The sequence below is a fragment of the Ursus maritimus genome, unplaced genomic scaffold (genome assembly GCF_017311325.1).
Source record: "Ursus maritimus isolate PB19 unplaced genomic scaffold, ASM1731132v1 scaffold_1, whole genome shotgun sequence".
In the NCBI taxonomy this organism is placed as follows: Eukaryota; Metazoa; Chordata; class Mammalia; order Carnivora; family Ursidae; genus Ursus; species Ursus maritimus.
The window spans coordinates 9,898,107-9,915,350 of NW_024423343.1; the positions used below are offsets into that span (position 1 = coordinate 9,898,107).

At 43.0% G+C, this 17,244-nt stretch overlaps 1 protein-coding gene across 1 annotated transcript in view; it reads left to right on the forward strand.

Annotated features, from left to right (window-relative positions):
- DNER (delta/notch like EGF repeat containing) overlaps positions 1-17,244 on the forward strand; it is a 239,418-nt gene that overhangs the window by 159,988 nt on the left and 62,186 nt on the right. Inside the window, exon 10 of the mRNA XM_008690561.2 lies at positions 16,599-16,823. Within this exon, the coding sequence (XP_008688783.2) occupies positions 16,599-16,823 (225 nt within the window). The remainder of the gene's footprint in view (positions 1-16,598; positions 16,824-17,244) is intronic.

Consider the following 17,244-nt stretch of genomic DNA (forward strand, 5'->3'; position numbering starts at 1 on the left):
GCAGGGACAAAGGGAGAGGGAGAAGCAGACTCCCTGCCGAGCAGAGAGCCTGATGCGGGGCTCAATCCCAGGACCCCGAGATCATGACCTGAGCTGAAGGAAGACACTTAACTGACTGAGCCACCCAGGCACCCCTGAAGTCTCTTTTCTTACATGCATTTTAGAAAACTAAAATTGGGGCGCCTGGATGGCATAGTGGTTAGGCATCTGCCTTCGGTTCAGGGCGTGGTCCCGGCGTTATGGGATCGAGCCCCACGTCAGGCTCTTCTGCTGTGAGCCTGCTTCTTCCTCTCCCACTCCCGCTGCTTGTGTTCCCTCTCTCGCAGGCTGTCACTATCTCGTCAAATAAATAAATAAAATCTTTAAAAAAAAAAAAACTAAAATTGGATCTTACTGTGCATTCTCTTTTATAATGAGCTTCTTAAACTGAACAGTGTGTTCCAAAGGCTCTCCTGTATCGTTAATTATTTTCCTAAAGCAGTGTTCTTAATGGCTACATTTTATGCCGTCTTATGAATGTGCCATAATGTATTTAATGAAAGACTTAATCATCTGCATACTATTTATTGATTACCTACTTTGTGGCAGTTACTGTGCTAATGACGAGGGATCTAGGAGTGAATAAGACAGAAGGGTCTCTGGCTCATGGATCTTGTGGGATAGTGGGTACAAGAGACAGTGTAGACACTATGACCAGGGATATGACCTGGCTCTACTGGGGTGGTCCAGTGATTGAAGAGGGACCTCTGCCCCCCAACCCAGACTGGGGGCTGGAAGAAGAGTCAGGAAATGTTCCAACGGAAGTGATGTTTCAACGGAGACCCTAAGGGGAAGCAGCCCCAAGATGAGTAAGTTAGGGCTGTGAGCGGAGGACTGAGTCTCTTAGGAAGAGAACATAGACACCATGTGTGAAGTTATAGGAGAGAGAGGGTGCCATGTTTGAGGAACAAAATGGAGCTCAGCAGAGCTATAACACAGAATGTGATGGAGAGTTGGTATGGGCTAGTGACTGAAGTAGAAGCCAGCTCGGCAGGCCTTCCAACACCATGACAAGGACAAGGGGATTGGACTCCATCCGAGAGTGTGGGGGAGGGCACTAGGATTCGTTTTAGCAGAGGAGGGGCAGAACTTTAGCATTTGGGAGAAATTACTGTGGCTGAAGGAGGAATAATGGATCGGAGGAGGACAAGAGTCAGAGAACTCTGTTTGGAACCTGTTACAGTAATTTAAGTGAGCAATAACGGTGGACTGACTGAGCGACAATGGAGATAGAAGGGGATGGACTGGCTGTAGGAGGAGGGGGAGAGGGGCCACGGAGGACAAGCCAGTCTACAGAAAGCTTTAGGCAACTACATGTATGGAGGTGCTGTGGGGTGGTGAGCAGCTTTGAGGGGAAAGGATGGGAAGCTCCGTTTGGGAAACGAATTTAATGAACCCACGGGACATCCAGAAGAAACACTGAACAGTCAGGTGAATGCATGAACCCAAAGCACGGGAGGGAGCACTGGGCTGGAGAGGTCAAGTGGAGAGACTTCTGCAACCACATCTCAGCCATGGGCTTGTGTGAGGCCACCCAGGGAAAGCGCACAGTGGGGAAGGGAAGAGTGTCCAGGGCAGAATAAGGAATACTACCTTTTGGGATCACTGAGGAAATGGAGTCTGTAAAGGGGACATTTTGGATCTTTTCTTTATTTGCTGTTTTTTTTTTTTTTTTATCATGTTGCAGAGAACATTTTATCCATGTATTTTTTTATGCATTTGTTCATCTATTTCCCTAGAACAAACAAAGGCTCACAAAGTTTTATGTAACTTTTATAAACCTGGAAATCTTGGGGTCTAGTTGCAGAGATGAGACCCAGTTGAAGAAATCCCAAGCAATTAGAAAAAAAACAGGCAACGTTCATCTTCTATTTGAAGTCTTTGAGAATTCTGAAAGGGCTTAAATTATATCTAGCTTATAGACACACTTGTGAAAGTCTCTTCTTTGTCCTTCCCCATCTCCTCGGACCATACATAGCTGCACTTGAGTGTCTGTCTTTCCCCTTACTCTTTTCATCCATTTATTATTTTTAATCAGTTATGTTTTACCAGGAGGATAGACTAGGCTAATGCAGTAGCCTTTTGTTTTTCATACAAAGTAAATTTACAGTGTCTCTGTATCCATTAAAAATCTCGGTTTTTAAATAATAGATAACCCAACTCAAATAGACCAGAAAATGAAAAAAAAAAAAAAAGAAAGAAAAGGAAAGAAAAGGAAAAAAGGACTGTACTGGCAGTGTAGCAAATATGCAGGATGAATTCAGGCATGGCTTGATCCAGAAGCTCAAATAATGTCATCAAGCCTGAGTTTTTATCTCTCTGCTTTTTTGTGTTGGCTCCATCCTTAAGATGGGTGTGGAAAAGTTTGTCCTCTCCCAGCAGAAGCCATGGGGCTGACTTAGATTGTTCCAAATTGAGACATTGCCCACCACTGAACCACCATGGCCATGGTGTGGGCTGCTTTGGCTGGCCAAGTCTCAGACACAAAGTCACTCTTGGAGCTGACATTTGGAGTCAATTCCCTTTAAACTCCATGGGCTGAGAAAAGAGGTACATTGCTTCCCAGAGAAAAATTAGTGTAGAGTTATCACAATCAAGAATAATGGAAGTTGGGAAGCTAAAAGTAAAGAATTAATGCTCTAGTGGTTGACTGTGATTGCACTGGGTACAAAGATAAATCTGCATTGGTTGGGAGAAAAAAGACAATTATGAAATATAATAATAGTTTATATATTTTCTTCCTTAGGATGAAATAAAAATCTGAGCTGAGATTAAAAAAAAAAAAAGTAGAGAAAAAACTGTATAAAAGAAAGGTGCATTCTCCTTAAAAACAATCCTGATGGCAGGCCCCCACCCCAGGCCAAGTAAGTTAGTATTCCAGGGGTGGGAACCAGCCATCGAATCTTTCAGAGCTCTCCAGCGGTTCCAGGCTGCAGCCAGGGCCAAGGACCTCTGTGACTGAAGATCGCAGACTTAGTTCTTTCAGGGATTAACCCCCTTGGTGTTCTTTGTATGGAGGGAGGCCCTGCTCTATGCCTGGTGTTGCCGTATGTCAGCATATATAAAATTCATGAAAATGAGTGTCATTTCTGGTGAGGCAGATAGAGAAACTAAGGCTCAAAATTCATGCCGTTAGAGAAGGACAGATTTGCATCGAATTTCACTTTGGTCGATTACCAGATGGCTTTGGTCAAGTTACTTAACTCTCTGGGCTTTAGTTTTAAAGTATGGACAAGGTAACGCACATCTCATGGAGCTGTGGGTAATACGGGGTAGGTAGGTATTCAGTACCTGTGTCTTCCTTCTAGGTCCCATTTCTTAGTTCCGATCTTTTTCTTTTTTCTTTGTTTTTTCTCCAGACTCAGAATTTCTACAAAGAATTGAAACATTATTTTTGTGTGCGTAAGGCGATCCTCTGGCTATCTTACAGGGCAAATTTCTTGCTGTTGTTCATGTCAGAGAGGATGGTTATGTGGTTTGCTCAGGATTCCCAACCTCGTGGGCTTCTCGGTTCCTCTCTGGACTCCTACGGTAGCTTATCGGCTCTCCATCTGATTCACTCTTGTCCTCTGTGGTCTGTTCTCCACACAATAGGCAAAGTGACCTTTCTAAAATGGAGATCCCGCGTTTTCACTTCCTTCCTCTTAAACCTCAGGTGATCTCCCACCCAAAGTGTGGTGTAGGGCCAGTGCATCCCTGCCTGCCTCTTGGACCGCATTTCTTACCACTCTCTGCGTTTCCCTCTTTCTCTAGCCACGGCCTCCTCCTGCTGTTCCTCAGACACAGCAGGGGTTTGAGAACTTTCCTCCAGGGGGCGCCATTCACCTCAGAACACGATGATCCCTGCTCCAGACTTGGAAGCCTTGCTCCAGACTTGACTACGGATCATTCCCTCAGGCCATTCACATCTCCCCGACCACTCTATTTAAGACAGCCCCCCGCCCCCCCTCCCCCATATTCTCTACCTCTTACCTGTATCAGTAGCATGTAGCATGAGTTAACGATACCGATTTACTTGTCTTTCTGTTGTCTGTTTTCCTTACTAAAATCTAATCAGGTCCGAAGCAGTGCCTGGTACGTGGTTGGTCTCCATTCGTGGAGGTTAGATAATTGAGTGCCCAAAGGAAAATGTGAAACTTTCTGGCTAAACCCTGAAATTTCCATTATTAATAGCCAATTATTTTTGCTCATGTAACCCATCTGCATGAGTATTGTCTCTTTTGTCTTTTATCTGTTGAGTCTAAACTGAGGAAAAGTTGATTTAACATTCCTCTGAGTATTTCCTAGTTATTTTTCATTTTCCTCTCTTAGATCTAAATTTGTCTTTTTGTTCTGATAAAGAAAAAGTCCTTAAGATATTTTTTACTCTCTCGAATGGATTTTCTTAAAAATTAAAAGACGCATTGTAAATGCAATCATCTCGGGTCTGTTTCATCTTAGGGCTTCGTAATTGCTTTTCCTAGATGTTCTCCCTTTTCCTCTTTATCTTGCCTGTCTGCTTTCTTAGAACGAGAACAAATGTGGTCCCAATTAACGTTTTTCCATAAACATCGGCCAAAAGCTCCTCTCTGATTCTAATATCTGTCCTCTTCCTTATCTGCCCAGGCAAATCTGGGGCTTGCTTTGAGACCCCATGCCAAAGCCAGCTCTCCCGTCACATTTTGCTGGCCTGCCCGCCCCTGAGATGATCCCTGCTTTTGAATCATTGCTGCTCCTTCAGCCTGTGCCACACGCTCATCCTGTGTAGACAGCCTGGGCCGGTCCCTCAAACTCACACCAGGCAGGAACCATTCCATCAGTGCTTGTGCAAAGAAAAGACAGCCTCAGGTTGTTTTCTCACCATTCTAGATGTCTTTCTGGTCTCTTCTGGAAGAATAAGCTCTTTCAGAGTCAAGATGCTTCCTTCTCCTCACTTCCCTTTGCTGCTCATCAAGGCACTTGACCAAATTTCATCCCTTCATCTTTTTTTTTAAAGATATTATTTATTTATTTTGAGAGAGAGAGTGCGTGTGCCTGCGCACATGGGGGAGGGGCAAAGGGAGACACAGAAGCAGACCTCTATGCTGAGCGTGGAGCCCGCCCAACATGGGGCTCGACCCCACAACCCTGAGATCATGACCTGAGCAGAGACCAAGGGTCGGAGGCTTACCTGACTGAACCACCCAGGCGCCCCTCATGCCTTCATCTTCATCCAGTGATTACTCACTTATGTATCTATAATCAAAACAGCTAATGATTAACATTTATCCTTTTCATGTTGCCTTGTAACAAATCTGTTAGACTTGTGTAACCAGTCTGTTAGACTGTGTCCTCTGTCACTCATCTCCTCATTCATCTGTTCATTTATTCCATAAGTATCTGCTGAGTGGCCTCTGTGCTGGGTGCCAAGGCTCAACGCTGAGGAACCAACGTGACTCCTCCTCCAGAAAGCATATGGTCTTGTTGGGGTGGGAGACAGGTGATAGACAAGTAGACCAACACAACTGTGTCGTTAGAAATTCAGGAGAGCGCCATAAAGGTAGTGAACTGGGTACTGTGATACAGAGTCAGAAAGGGTTATGTACCCGGAATGGGGTGATCAGGGAAGTCCTGCCTTTTGAACATTAAAGCCGGGAACTGGGCGCCTGGGTGGCTCAGTCGGTTAAACATCTGACTTTGATTCCAGTCATGATCTCAGGGTCCTGGGATCAAGCCCTGTGTTGGGCTCTGCGCTCAGTGTGGTGTCTGCTTGAGGTTCTCTGTTCTTCTCCCTTTGTGCCTCCCCCCTTGTGCTCTCTCTCTCTCTCTCTCTCAAAAAAGTAAATAAAATCTTAAAAAAAAAAAAAGCTGGGAACTGAAGCATCAAGTGTAAGCAGGTGGGAGCAGCAGCGTGCAGGCAGTGGAAATGGAATGTGGCAAGGGTCTAGGTGGGGAACGGCTTGTCATTTCTGGGAACTGAAGGGAGGCCGATGGGTCCAGCTCCCAGAGAAAGAGGGGCCAGCGAGTCAGTGTCATACTGTCACAGCATGCATGGCTTGTTGCCCATGGATGGGAAGCATACATTTTATTCTAAGAGCAATTGGAAGCGATGCTAATATTTGCATTTGAAGAAAATATTCTCATTATGGTTTAGAAGACTGGTTGTGGGGGTAAAATGGAATTGGGAATCTCATCAGTGGAAACTGTTGTAAAGGCAAGGGGAGAAGTAACTGTGGCTTTGACTGGAGTGGAGGCAGCAGAGATCAAGCAGTGTTTGGGGTCAGGAACTATTTTGAAGATAGAATCTATTAATATCCACGGATTTGTCAGACGTGGGCTTAGGGGAGAGGAAGCAATCAGGTACGTGAACCCTTTGCCAAGCCAGCGAAAACACGCGCTAAGATTGGAGTATCACTGTATTGTGTCCTTCTGCTTGCTAATATCGCCGACTGCTCACGCTCCGTAGCTTCCCAGGTAGAATGTGACTTCATGGTCTCACAACTTAACATGATCCAGGAACGTTTTCTTTTGGTTATAGAGGCCTGATTTCCACAATGGGTCTATCTCAAGGGTGCTGATTTCTTTATTTACATAACAAATTCTCAGCAGGCAGAATCATATAAATATTGGCTCATATACGGAATTCGAAGCAACAGTCAACTAGCTAAATTATAGTTTTGCGTTAGCCCCTATTTCCTTAGATTTCTTGCATAGTTCTGTCTTGTTTACTTTCCATTTTAATCCTTTGATCTTTCATCCTTCTCTAAACTTTCCCCTTGTTGCAGTGAGTTGTTTTAAATGTCTTGACTGCTGGCATTATTTCCATGTCTTTGCGTTTTTCTCTGGGGCTATTGTGTTTTCTATCCAGCATTTTCTAATGTCTATCATATGAAGTTTGTATGACTTGGAAGAAACCATTGCAAACAAGAAACGTCACTGTCTTCATCATTCTCTCTGCACCTTTTGACTAACATTATTAAATAATTCTTTATTTTCTGCCCTTCAAGTAGGATCGTAAATCCAAATATATTTGCTCATTAGGTTCCAGTTGGGACCACATATTATTTCTCCAGTGTAGTTGATCTATTAATCTTTTAGTCAGTTCGGAAACTTGCTAGTATTATTTTTGTTACTTACAGTACAATATTCCACAAAGCAGTATTCTGTTTGTTCTCCATGTTTTGGAGTCTGAATGTGTCCATGAATGTGGCTGAATCCAAGAATGTTAAATTTTGTTTTCCAGTCCTCTTGCCTTGGCCACCATAGCTAATTTGGTTTGCATCTTCTGCAAGAGGAATTTTCCAGAACATTTACCTTAAGAGATCATTATTGATAGATTGACTTGTCGAAGGTCTGAAAGAGTTACGTTAATAGAAAGCAAAACTTGGCCAAAGGCTATCTAAAATAATTGCTTTTAGAGTTATAACGTGATGCAGGAACAGAAAAAAGCCTAGAGGTTCCTAGGATTGAATGTGGAGTTTGAAATTCTTCGTATGTAGTGTGGGTCTATGTTGAGAGAAAGGGGAGAGGGAAGGAGGGAGAGGCAGAGGGGGAAACAGGACAATGAAAAATCTTGGTTCATTTTGAGAACGTTTCTTGGCAAGTTGAAATCCGTGCTGGCTCAGTCTCAGATGACCCCAGGGGCTTTTCTGCCTTGTGCCATAGGGTACCCTTCTCCCAGTGCTCACAGAACTGCCCTGCACTCTGTAATTCACACAGAAGTGCACTGGAGAGTCATCTTTGCCTTAGCTTTGAGTCACAGACTTCTATATTTTTGTACAGGGAAATCAGACTCCTACAACACGACATCTGTTTGGGGGGTCATTTACATGCACTCATTTACAGATCTAGAAATTTGAGCATACTTCAATAGGTACCCAACTTCCCTGGGCTACAGTTTAGTTTTTGACACTCCGTTCAGGCAACATTCAAGCTTTCTGCGATCAGTATCACGTTTACAAGCCAGCTTTGAGTCCAAATTTCAAGAACTTACACATTCACACCCACGTAACACGTATTATGGCAAGAGCCATAAACCAGCCAACATCTGGCCTTGATCAACAGATGGGGAGGCCAGGCCTTCATTGGTTGGCATCTTGGCTCCAAATCTGATATTTGGCTTATTTTAAAGATGACTTCTGGTTTTTTTAATAAGGAGTTGGTAGTTACATGTGATATGTTTATTCCTTAGAACTCAAGTTGTGTAATCGTATTTTTAAAACATCCTCCATGTGATACTGGAAATACTGAGAACCAGCGAGGCCCAGGGCATTTCATATGCACAGAGTTCAAAATGTATAATTGCTAAGGGAGCTCCATGTTCTAAAGCTATCTTAAATTAAAGAAGTCAGGATACCGATAGGTTTAATCTGGCCATAATTTCTTTTGCTAGCATGGCACCTTCAACTTTTCAAGTGCTTTGAGACAAACTCTTACAGGAGGCAGCCTAGCATGGGGCTTAAGAACACAGACTGGCGTCACACAGACCTCATTTTGACTCTTGCTTTTCTCACTTACCAATTGATGTCCCGGACTAGTTCTCTGATATCTAGTCTCTAAGCCTTCTTCTGTAAAAGGGGATAATAGTAGACTCTACCTGAGCCAGTGGTTGTGATAAATCAAAGCAATAGACGCCAATTTCTCAGTATAGTGTCTGGTATATAATAAGAACTCAGTATTTGCTATAACTATTAACACGGATTCTTTTTCTTTTTCCTCTATTAGTGTAACTATTTGATTTATTTTTTTTTAAAGATTTTATTTATTTATTTGACAGAGAAAGACAGCCAGCGAGAGAGGGAACACAAGCAGGGGGAGTGGGAGAGGAAAAAGCAGGCTCCCAGCGGAGGAGCCTGATGTGGGGCTCGATCCCATAACGCTGGGATCACGCCCTGAGCCGAAGGCAGACGCTTAACTGCTATGCCGCCCAGGCGCCCCTGTGTAACTATTTGATTTATACAGCTGTCTTATCATGTCTATTTTTAACAAATGAGGAAGCTAAGACATCAAAGAAGAGCTAGTTATTTGATTGCACTGGCATGGTTTATCAATCAGAATTTGGTTCAGTTGCAAATAATAGACACCCCAAAAAACCGTAGCTTTATACCAAGTGTAGAAGTCAGCTAATATAGGGGCGCCTGGGTGACTCAATCGGTAAAGTGTCTGCCTTCAGCTCAGGTCATGATTCCAGGGTCCTGGGATCCAGCCCTGCTGGGGCTCCCTGCTCAGGAAGACTGCTCCTCCTTCTGCCTCTGCCCCTGCCCCCACTCATGCGCACGTGGGCAGGCATGCACTCTCTTTCTCTCTAATAAATAAAATTTTAAAAAAGAAGTCAGCTATGGGAAGTCCTCCAAATTTGTCTTTTTTTTCTCTTTTTTTCAATATTGTTTTGGGTTTTCTAGGTTCCTTGCATGTCGATATAAATTATACAGTCGCCTTGTCAATTTGTACAAAAAAAAAAATTGTTCCTTCGGTTTATTCTCTTAGAGGAGACTACCCATATTTCACGATTAAATGTGAAGTTACCTGCAAATTTTTTGTTTATGCCCTGTCTGATGGAGGAAACGGCCTCTGTTTTAGTTCACAGGTAGTCCCCCCTCTCTAAAAAATAATGAATGGATATTGATTTTTGTCGAACGGTTTTCTCACGTCTATCGAAATGACTGACTCGTTTCATGTGCAAGTGTAAAGAATTTGTGTTCTGAGTCTTTGGGTGTAGTTTTATATTAATATTTATTAGGTCAAGAAGGTTCAATAGTGCTTTGAAATATTGTAGACATGATCTCATTCTGTCAATTTATTCTATCAGGTAATAAGAAAGAGGTCCTTCTCTGATGGGGTCCGTTTCTCCCCCTGGCAGTTTTTTCTTTCGTGTATTTGTAAGTTCTCTTATTAGGTGTGCCAGTGTATCATCGCCACACCAGCTTTCTTACTCTATTGTTCCCATCATGTATCTTCTCCCATCTTTTCACATCAATCTTTATGTCTTTTTATTTAAAATGTGTTTTTCTTAGAGAACATGTAATTTGGTCCACTTTGTTCAGTCTGAAAATCTCTGCATCGTTAGTCATTTATATTCAGTGCAATTATTGATAGGACTGGCTGCTGTTTGCTTTCTGTTCATCTCCCATGGTCTTTGTTTTGCCTTCCTTTCCTTCCTTCTTTTGGGAAAACTGAATATTTAGAAAATTTTTTTCTCTTCAGTTGGCTTTTTAGTGATATCCTTGTTTTCTGCTGTTGTTTCGGTTCTTAATTTTTTGTTTTTATTTAGTGGTTGCTCTGGGCATGACAGTATCAAATGATAGTGTAATTCTATCAGTCCCCTCCCCCCTTATTCTTTGTTCTATTGTTGTCATGTATTTTCTATGTTATAATGTTATAATTCAGTGTTGTTAATTTTGCTTCAAATAACCGGTTGTTTAAGACGTGTATGAGTGGCTCAGTCAGTTGGGCATCTGACTCTTGATTTCGGCTCAGGCCAAGATCTCAGGGTGGTGAGATCGAGCCCTGCGTCGGGCTCCATGCTCAGCGGGGAGTCTGCTGGAGATTCTCTCTCCCTCTCCGTCTGTCCCTCCCCCCCCATTGCATACGCACTCTCCTAAATAAATAAATAAATAAATAAATAAATAAATAAAGTCTTTAAATAGCTAGTTGTTTTTAAAGAAAAAAAAGAACTTATCCCCAAATGTACCATTTTCAGTGCTCTTTATTTCCTCCTATAAACTTGAGTTTCCATCTATGTTATCATTTACATTCTGCTTTAATAACACTCCTTAATGTTTTTGTGGTAACGTAGACATGTTGGCAACAAATTCTCTTAGCTGTTCTTTATTAGAAAATGTCTTCATTTAGCCTCATTATTTAAAGTTATTTCCTCTGGAAATCGAGTTCTTAGAGATAGGCTTATTCTTTCAGTACCTTAGAGAGTAATTTTATTGTCCTTTGCCTCCATAGATCCTAATGAAAAGTTATCTGTAATTCTTCTCATTGTTCAATGTATGTATTTTGTCTTTTTCTTCTGGATACTTTTAATATTTTTTCCTAGTTTTTGGTGTTCAGTGTTTTGACTATGAGGTACTTGTTCCTTTTCTTTGAATTTATCCTTCCTGGGGTTCGCTGAGCACTACTGTCTATGGGTTATTTTCTACCAAATCAGGGGGAAAAAAGACAAAGCTCAGCCATCATATCTGTGGTCCAGACAGTAGAATGAATGAAGGGATAAAATAAAACAGGGCAAAGGGTGCATGCCAACTCTTTTTTAAGGAAGTTTCTCAGAAGCAACCTCAAGAGATTTCCATTTATATCCCATTACCCAGAATGTAGTCGTTTCCATCTGGCCTCAGAGGAGACCGGCAAATGTAGCCATTATTCTGTGCAGCTAAGTGACTAGATGTTCTAATCTCTGTGGTGAAAGCAGAGAAGGCAGATATCAGAGAGGACGGGCCCTTTCTGCTACACATAGCCAGCAAGTGACAGAGCTCTGACAGATCCTGGATTACCTGTTTTCACATTCTTGGCCCTTCTGCTACACCCCAGACATCAAGTGTTATGGCAAAAAGTAGTGGTTGAAGCTTGGATTTGGGAGTCAGACTGCCTGCATTCAAACCCCATCCCTACTTTTTACTAGCTGTGTAATCTTGGGCAAGTTACTGGATCTTTCTGTGCCTCTGTTTACCCATCTGAAAAGGAAATAATAGTACTTAGCTCATAGAACCGAGACTAGGGTTAAATGAGTTAATATAGCCAAACCACTTGGAAAGGTGCCTGATATGGACAAATGTTTGCCATTAACAGACACTGTTTCAGCAGCTTGTCCTTTTTGGGCCTGTGTGGAAATGCTGCCAGAGATGCCCCTGCCTGTCACCTCTTCCCACCACTGCTTGCTCTGAGACCTCACCTCCATTTGTCAGCCTCGCTGGATGGCCTGATAGTTGTGCACGTGTTTAGAGAACAGTGTGTGAGCACCACCTGATTCCAAAACACTCCCCCTTAGATATCTCCCGGGACTCCACTCTCACAGATTCACGCATGTGTGAAATTTGATTACGTTCCGGAGACTGGCTGACAGGCCCGCCTCTCTCCCGTTGCCCTAACCACAAACTCTGGGTGTACAGGCAACCTAGAACTTCCCCAGAACCACTGCTTAAAGAAAGGAGCATCCAACATGTACTGAGCACCACCCGCCATCTTGTTTCATCCAACACAGCAGGGGGCAGCCTCATTTTATATGCAAGAAAATTAAAGCACAAAATGATTAAGTACTTTGCCCAAGGTCACACAGCTCGTAAGAAGATCCAAACTTCAATTTTCTGGCCCTTCTCTGTGTTATAAAACTTTGTCCCTTTCTGTCTCTGGAAGGTCATTTAAGAGGCGGCTATGGAAGATGTGAGTCATTTACAAAGGCTGTCCCGTTAATAAGAGGATAACAATCGCTTGGGTGATGGAAATAGAGAATTTGCTGGTCACAGCAGTCGTGTCTTAGCTCGGGCTTCCATGACAGAATACCATAGATGGTTGGCTTAAACAACAGACATTGATTTCTCATGGGAACAGAGGCTGAGAAATCTGAGATCGGGGTACCAGCACGGTCAGGTTCTAGTGAGGACTGTCTTCCAGACACTCACCTCAGGTATTAGCATCCACACCTATGAGTTTGATTCCCATCCATATGTGTCTGACCCCCAGTCCATGTCCTCTACTCATATCTCTCTCTTTCCTGAGCACCAGATCTGTATAGTTAACTGACTCTTGAACAACCGCAAAAGTACCTCAAGTCAACATGCGCAAAGCTGAGCTCATCATTCCGCACCGGGAATCTCTTCTTCTGTTGACCATTGTTGGTAACAACACCATCCACATTGTACCCCAGTCTGGAAAAACACAATTACAGCCGCTTTTTACTGAACATTGTTATTTGCCAGTCACCGTGCCAAATGTTTTCCAGAGTTTTTCATTTAAGCTTTGCAGAAACCATGTGCTGTCGGCATCATCACACCCATTCCATGAACGCAGAGACATAAGGTCAAGATGATTAAGGACTTGCTCAAGGTCTCGCGGTTGCTCGTGGGCAGAGACAGTATTCAAGCCCAGTTCCATTTGGTTCCAAAGCCCATGCTTCACATTAAGTCACACACAAAAGGCACACACACAGGGCCCACAGACGTGTTTTAGTTACCAGAGAAATGACTTATCAACATTTGAAACTAGGAGGGGTTCAAACAAGAATCTAGATTTCAGATATTTCTTGAAAATTCAGAAGATCTGGCAACGGGATCCACCTTCCAAATGGCAGCAATGGGCTGCGGGTGAGTGGCGGCCCCCCCTTTGGAATGTACTTGGGGGCGCACATTCTCCAGTCTGGCATCGTCCCCACCAGTCCCTGCTGTTTTACCACAGGCCCACTGCCGTCATCAGCGCTGCCTGCCTGACTCCTGCTGGCATTTGAGTTTGGGGCTCCTGTTACCTTGGTGTCCCTAGGCTCTCCCCTCCGTTTCATTCTTCCGCCATCTAATTGGCCCCTGAACTGACACTGTTGCTTGTGAAATCGTGTACTGTCTCTCTCACATTCTGCATCCCCAGTGCTACAAATTGTTCCTCCTAACCTCTCACCCCAATTAAGCTAGTAAACACCTGCTTTCCAGCTTCTAGTCTTGATCGCCGCTAATTCACTCTCCACACTGCTTGCAATTAGGGATATCAAAAAACCAGGAATAGATGATATCCAGAAGCTTCACAATGAAATGGAGACTCCTTATGGAGGCATGCCAGACAGTCCATGATCTGGCCTCTGACCAGGGGCCTCATTTATGTTCACTTTCCACCCTCTCCTTGACCTTATGGAAATATGGGCTCCCCCCAGTCATGACCCTTCACATCTCTTTGCATATTTACTCATCTTTCTCTCTACTTGGAATATTCTATGTGGATTATGTGAATATTTGTAAGGGAGTCTGTCAACATGAAACTATAGAGTGATTGCCTTCCTAAAATTTGTAATTTTTAAAATTTTGACTTGATTGATGGGTCTTCTGTTTCTTTTTCCGTTCAGATACAAACAGGATAGAAACATGATTTCCAGTTATGTTTCTCCACCGTAACACCTTAACTGGCCCATCACTGACCTCTCTTCTGGGCTGTGTTGCAGAGTAGCGAGAGCTTGGGCTTAGTGTCCCAGCTCTGCCATCCACTAGCTACGTTGACTTCCACAGGCTACTTTATGTTTCTGGGTCACCATGGTCTCATCTGTTAAGTAGAGCTACTAAGGGTACTTTTATCACACAATTACAGTGGGGTTCAGAGAAATAATGCATGGAAAGGCTTAGACCCATCTGGTGCACACCAGCCCCAGGGGATGTCCACTATTGTTGTTATTGTTACCATTCTTATTTAATTCATTTGTTCAGCATTGAATCAGGAGGTCTTTCAGGAATTTTGCTATGTATCTTTTTAGAACCCACAACGACTTTATGAAGAAAATAATTTCAGCTCTTTCCAGCAGATTAGAGAGGTCAGGCTTGCCTTGGTCACTGTTTGTCCCATGGTATAAGTATTTAAGTATCTCCTTTTTCAGTCAGGGTAGAATGGAGTGCGTCTCGTGAAAGATGGAATTATATTCCACTCTAGGCCATGAAGGGATTCTTTGGAGAATTCAAGTGTTATTAAAACTGATGTGGGACATTTTTAGTACGATTTCTAAAATTTAAAAACTACTGGAACTTTATAAAATGTTGAATAGTATTGGATCTTGAAAAGGTTTTCTATTTCTATATGGAAAAATACCAAGCTGATTATGCCAATTTATGAGGGATGCTTCAGATAATTAAGTCTGGGAGCTATTTTTGTTTGTTTTATATATTCACTATGCCCTTAACAGTAACAACAGAGATTGCTAATACTGCCAGGAGTTCTGTGTGAAGATGGGCAAATACCAACTTAAATATAGACAAGAAGGGGCTCCTGGGTGGCTCAGTTGGTTAAGCGTCTGCCTTCAGCTCAGGTCATGAGCCCCGTGTCCTGGGATCGAGCCCCGCATCGGGCTCCCTGCTCAGCGGGGAGTCTACTTCTTCCCACTCCCTCTACCCGCCTCAGCCCCCACTCGTGCTTTCTCTCATGCGCTTGCCCTCTCTCTCTCTCAAATAAATAAATAAAATCTTTAAAAAATGTAGACAAGAAAAGTTGAAGAGAATATTGGAATAAAAGCTATTAGTAAAATTATTTAACTTTATTTCACAAATTTGAACCATCTTCATTTAATGTTCAAGCTGCTCTTATCCTGTGAAAACACTGGGTTTTACTAAAACATTTGAAATCCCTACACGGATATACAAACCTACAGACCCACATATATGTACGTACACTTTTTAAAATTGAGAAATACTGAAACACATATACAGAAAAAATAAAAATCCTCTACACAATTAACACATTAAATATTTTTAAAAAATTTAATGCTTTACTGAGGTATAATTTAGATATAAATTTCATTCATTTTAGGTACATAACTCAGTGCATTTTAGTAAATGTATCACCACAATGCAATGTTAGACCATTTACATCGACCCTAAAGACTGTTCATGGCCATTCGAGGTCAGTCCCTCTTCCTACCCAGCCCTATTTTCTATATCTATAGGTTTGCTTTTTCTGGACCTTTCTTATAAGTGGACTCACACAACATGTGCCATTTTTAACCGCTTTCTTTCAGCTAGCATAATTTTTTGAGGTGCATCCACGCTGTAGCACGGGTCAGAACTTAGCTCCCTTTTATTGCTGGGCGGTATTCCATTATATGGACACACCATAGCTTGTTTATCCATTACAGTCACCAACGTAAAAAAGTATATATTCAAGAAACGGCTGACAGTGGCTCTTCTAGAGAGAAGAATGGGGTGTATGGGATATGGGTGGGAGATCTTTTCACTGTCTACTACTTAAATGGGTTTACTGTTTTAAATTCAGGATTCTGTCTTTTTTGAAGCAAAGGTAAGGAACACCTTTCCCCCAGCAATATGGATAAAATGAGAGGACAAAGCCCTCCACTGACCCCAATCCCACCTTCCTGAATCACCATGAATTTATTTTTGGCATCTTTCTAGACTACATACACAGACATACATGTGCACACATACACCTATAAATATATTCATGTCCTTGGATGTCTGTACATCGAAGTGGTCGTATATCTTACATTGCAACAAATTGGAAGCTCGGGCCTTACTATTTTAACTTCCGGTTCCCAAAGCTAAGAAGACCTGCCTTCCCCATATCGTTGGGTTGCCTGTATCTGGAAACTTACATGAATTAATCACTTCACAATGGGGAACATTTAAGAATGGACCCAGTTTATTTATTTTTTAAAGATTTTATTTATTTATTTGAGAGAGAGGAGGGGAGAGCACAGAGGGAGAGGGTGAAACCGACTCCCTGCTGAGCAGAGAGCCCAACATGGGGCTCGATCCCAGGATCCCGAGATCATGACCTGAGCTGCAGGCAGCCACTTAATCCACTGAGCCACCCAGTCACCCCATGGACCCAGTTTATGAGCTAGGATGTGTGAACACGGTTTCATTTGTTTTACCCGTCCCTCTGGCTGTGTTTTCTGGCAGGTTACTTCGGCGCGGCCTGCGAAGAGAAGGTGGACCCGTGCGCCTCGTCGCCGTGTCAGAACAACGGGACGTGCCACGCGGACGGCGTGTACTTCAGCTGCAGCTGCAGCGCGGGCTTCACGGGGCCGGCGTGCGCCCAGCTCGTGGACTTCTGCGCGCTCAGCCCCTGCGCGCATGGCACCTGCCACAGCGTGGGCACCAGCTACAAATGTCTCTGTGACCCAGGTTGGTACCGTCATGGGACGCAAATCCTTGGGCCCTCCAGGGTCAGACTTTGACCTTGTCTTTTGCATCTGGGCAGATGTTGACTCGCGGAATGTGTTCACTTGTCCATAGACGTGCACGCCACTCATTTATGACGTGCTTTCTCTTTAGACTTACTCTTGGCAGGGTTTTAAAAACACCCTTTCCCCTCTCCGTGAGCAGGTCACAGTCATTATGAAAAAATAGGAAAAATACAAGTAAGCAAAATAAGAAAATTAAAAACAGGCTTAATCTCTGAACAGCTGAATTATTTTTTAACGATTTACTAGAGGTCATTCCAGAGTTTTACTGGATTGCGTATCTTTTAATATTGTGTTCTTAGGTTAATGGAGTATGTTTTCCTATTTTAATGGGCATGAAAAAGCAAGATGCAATCCGTTTA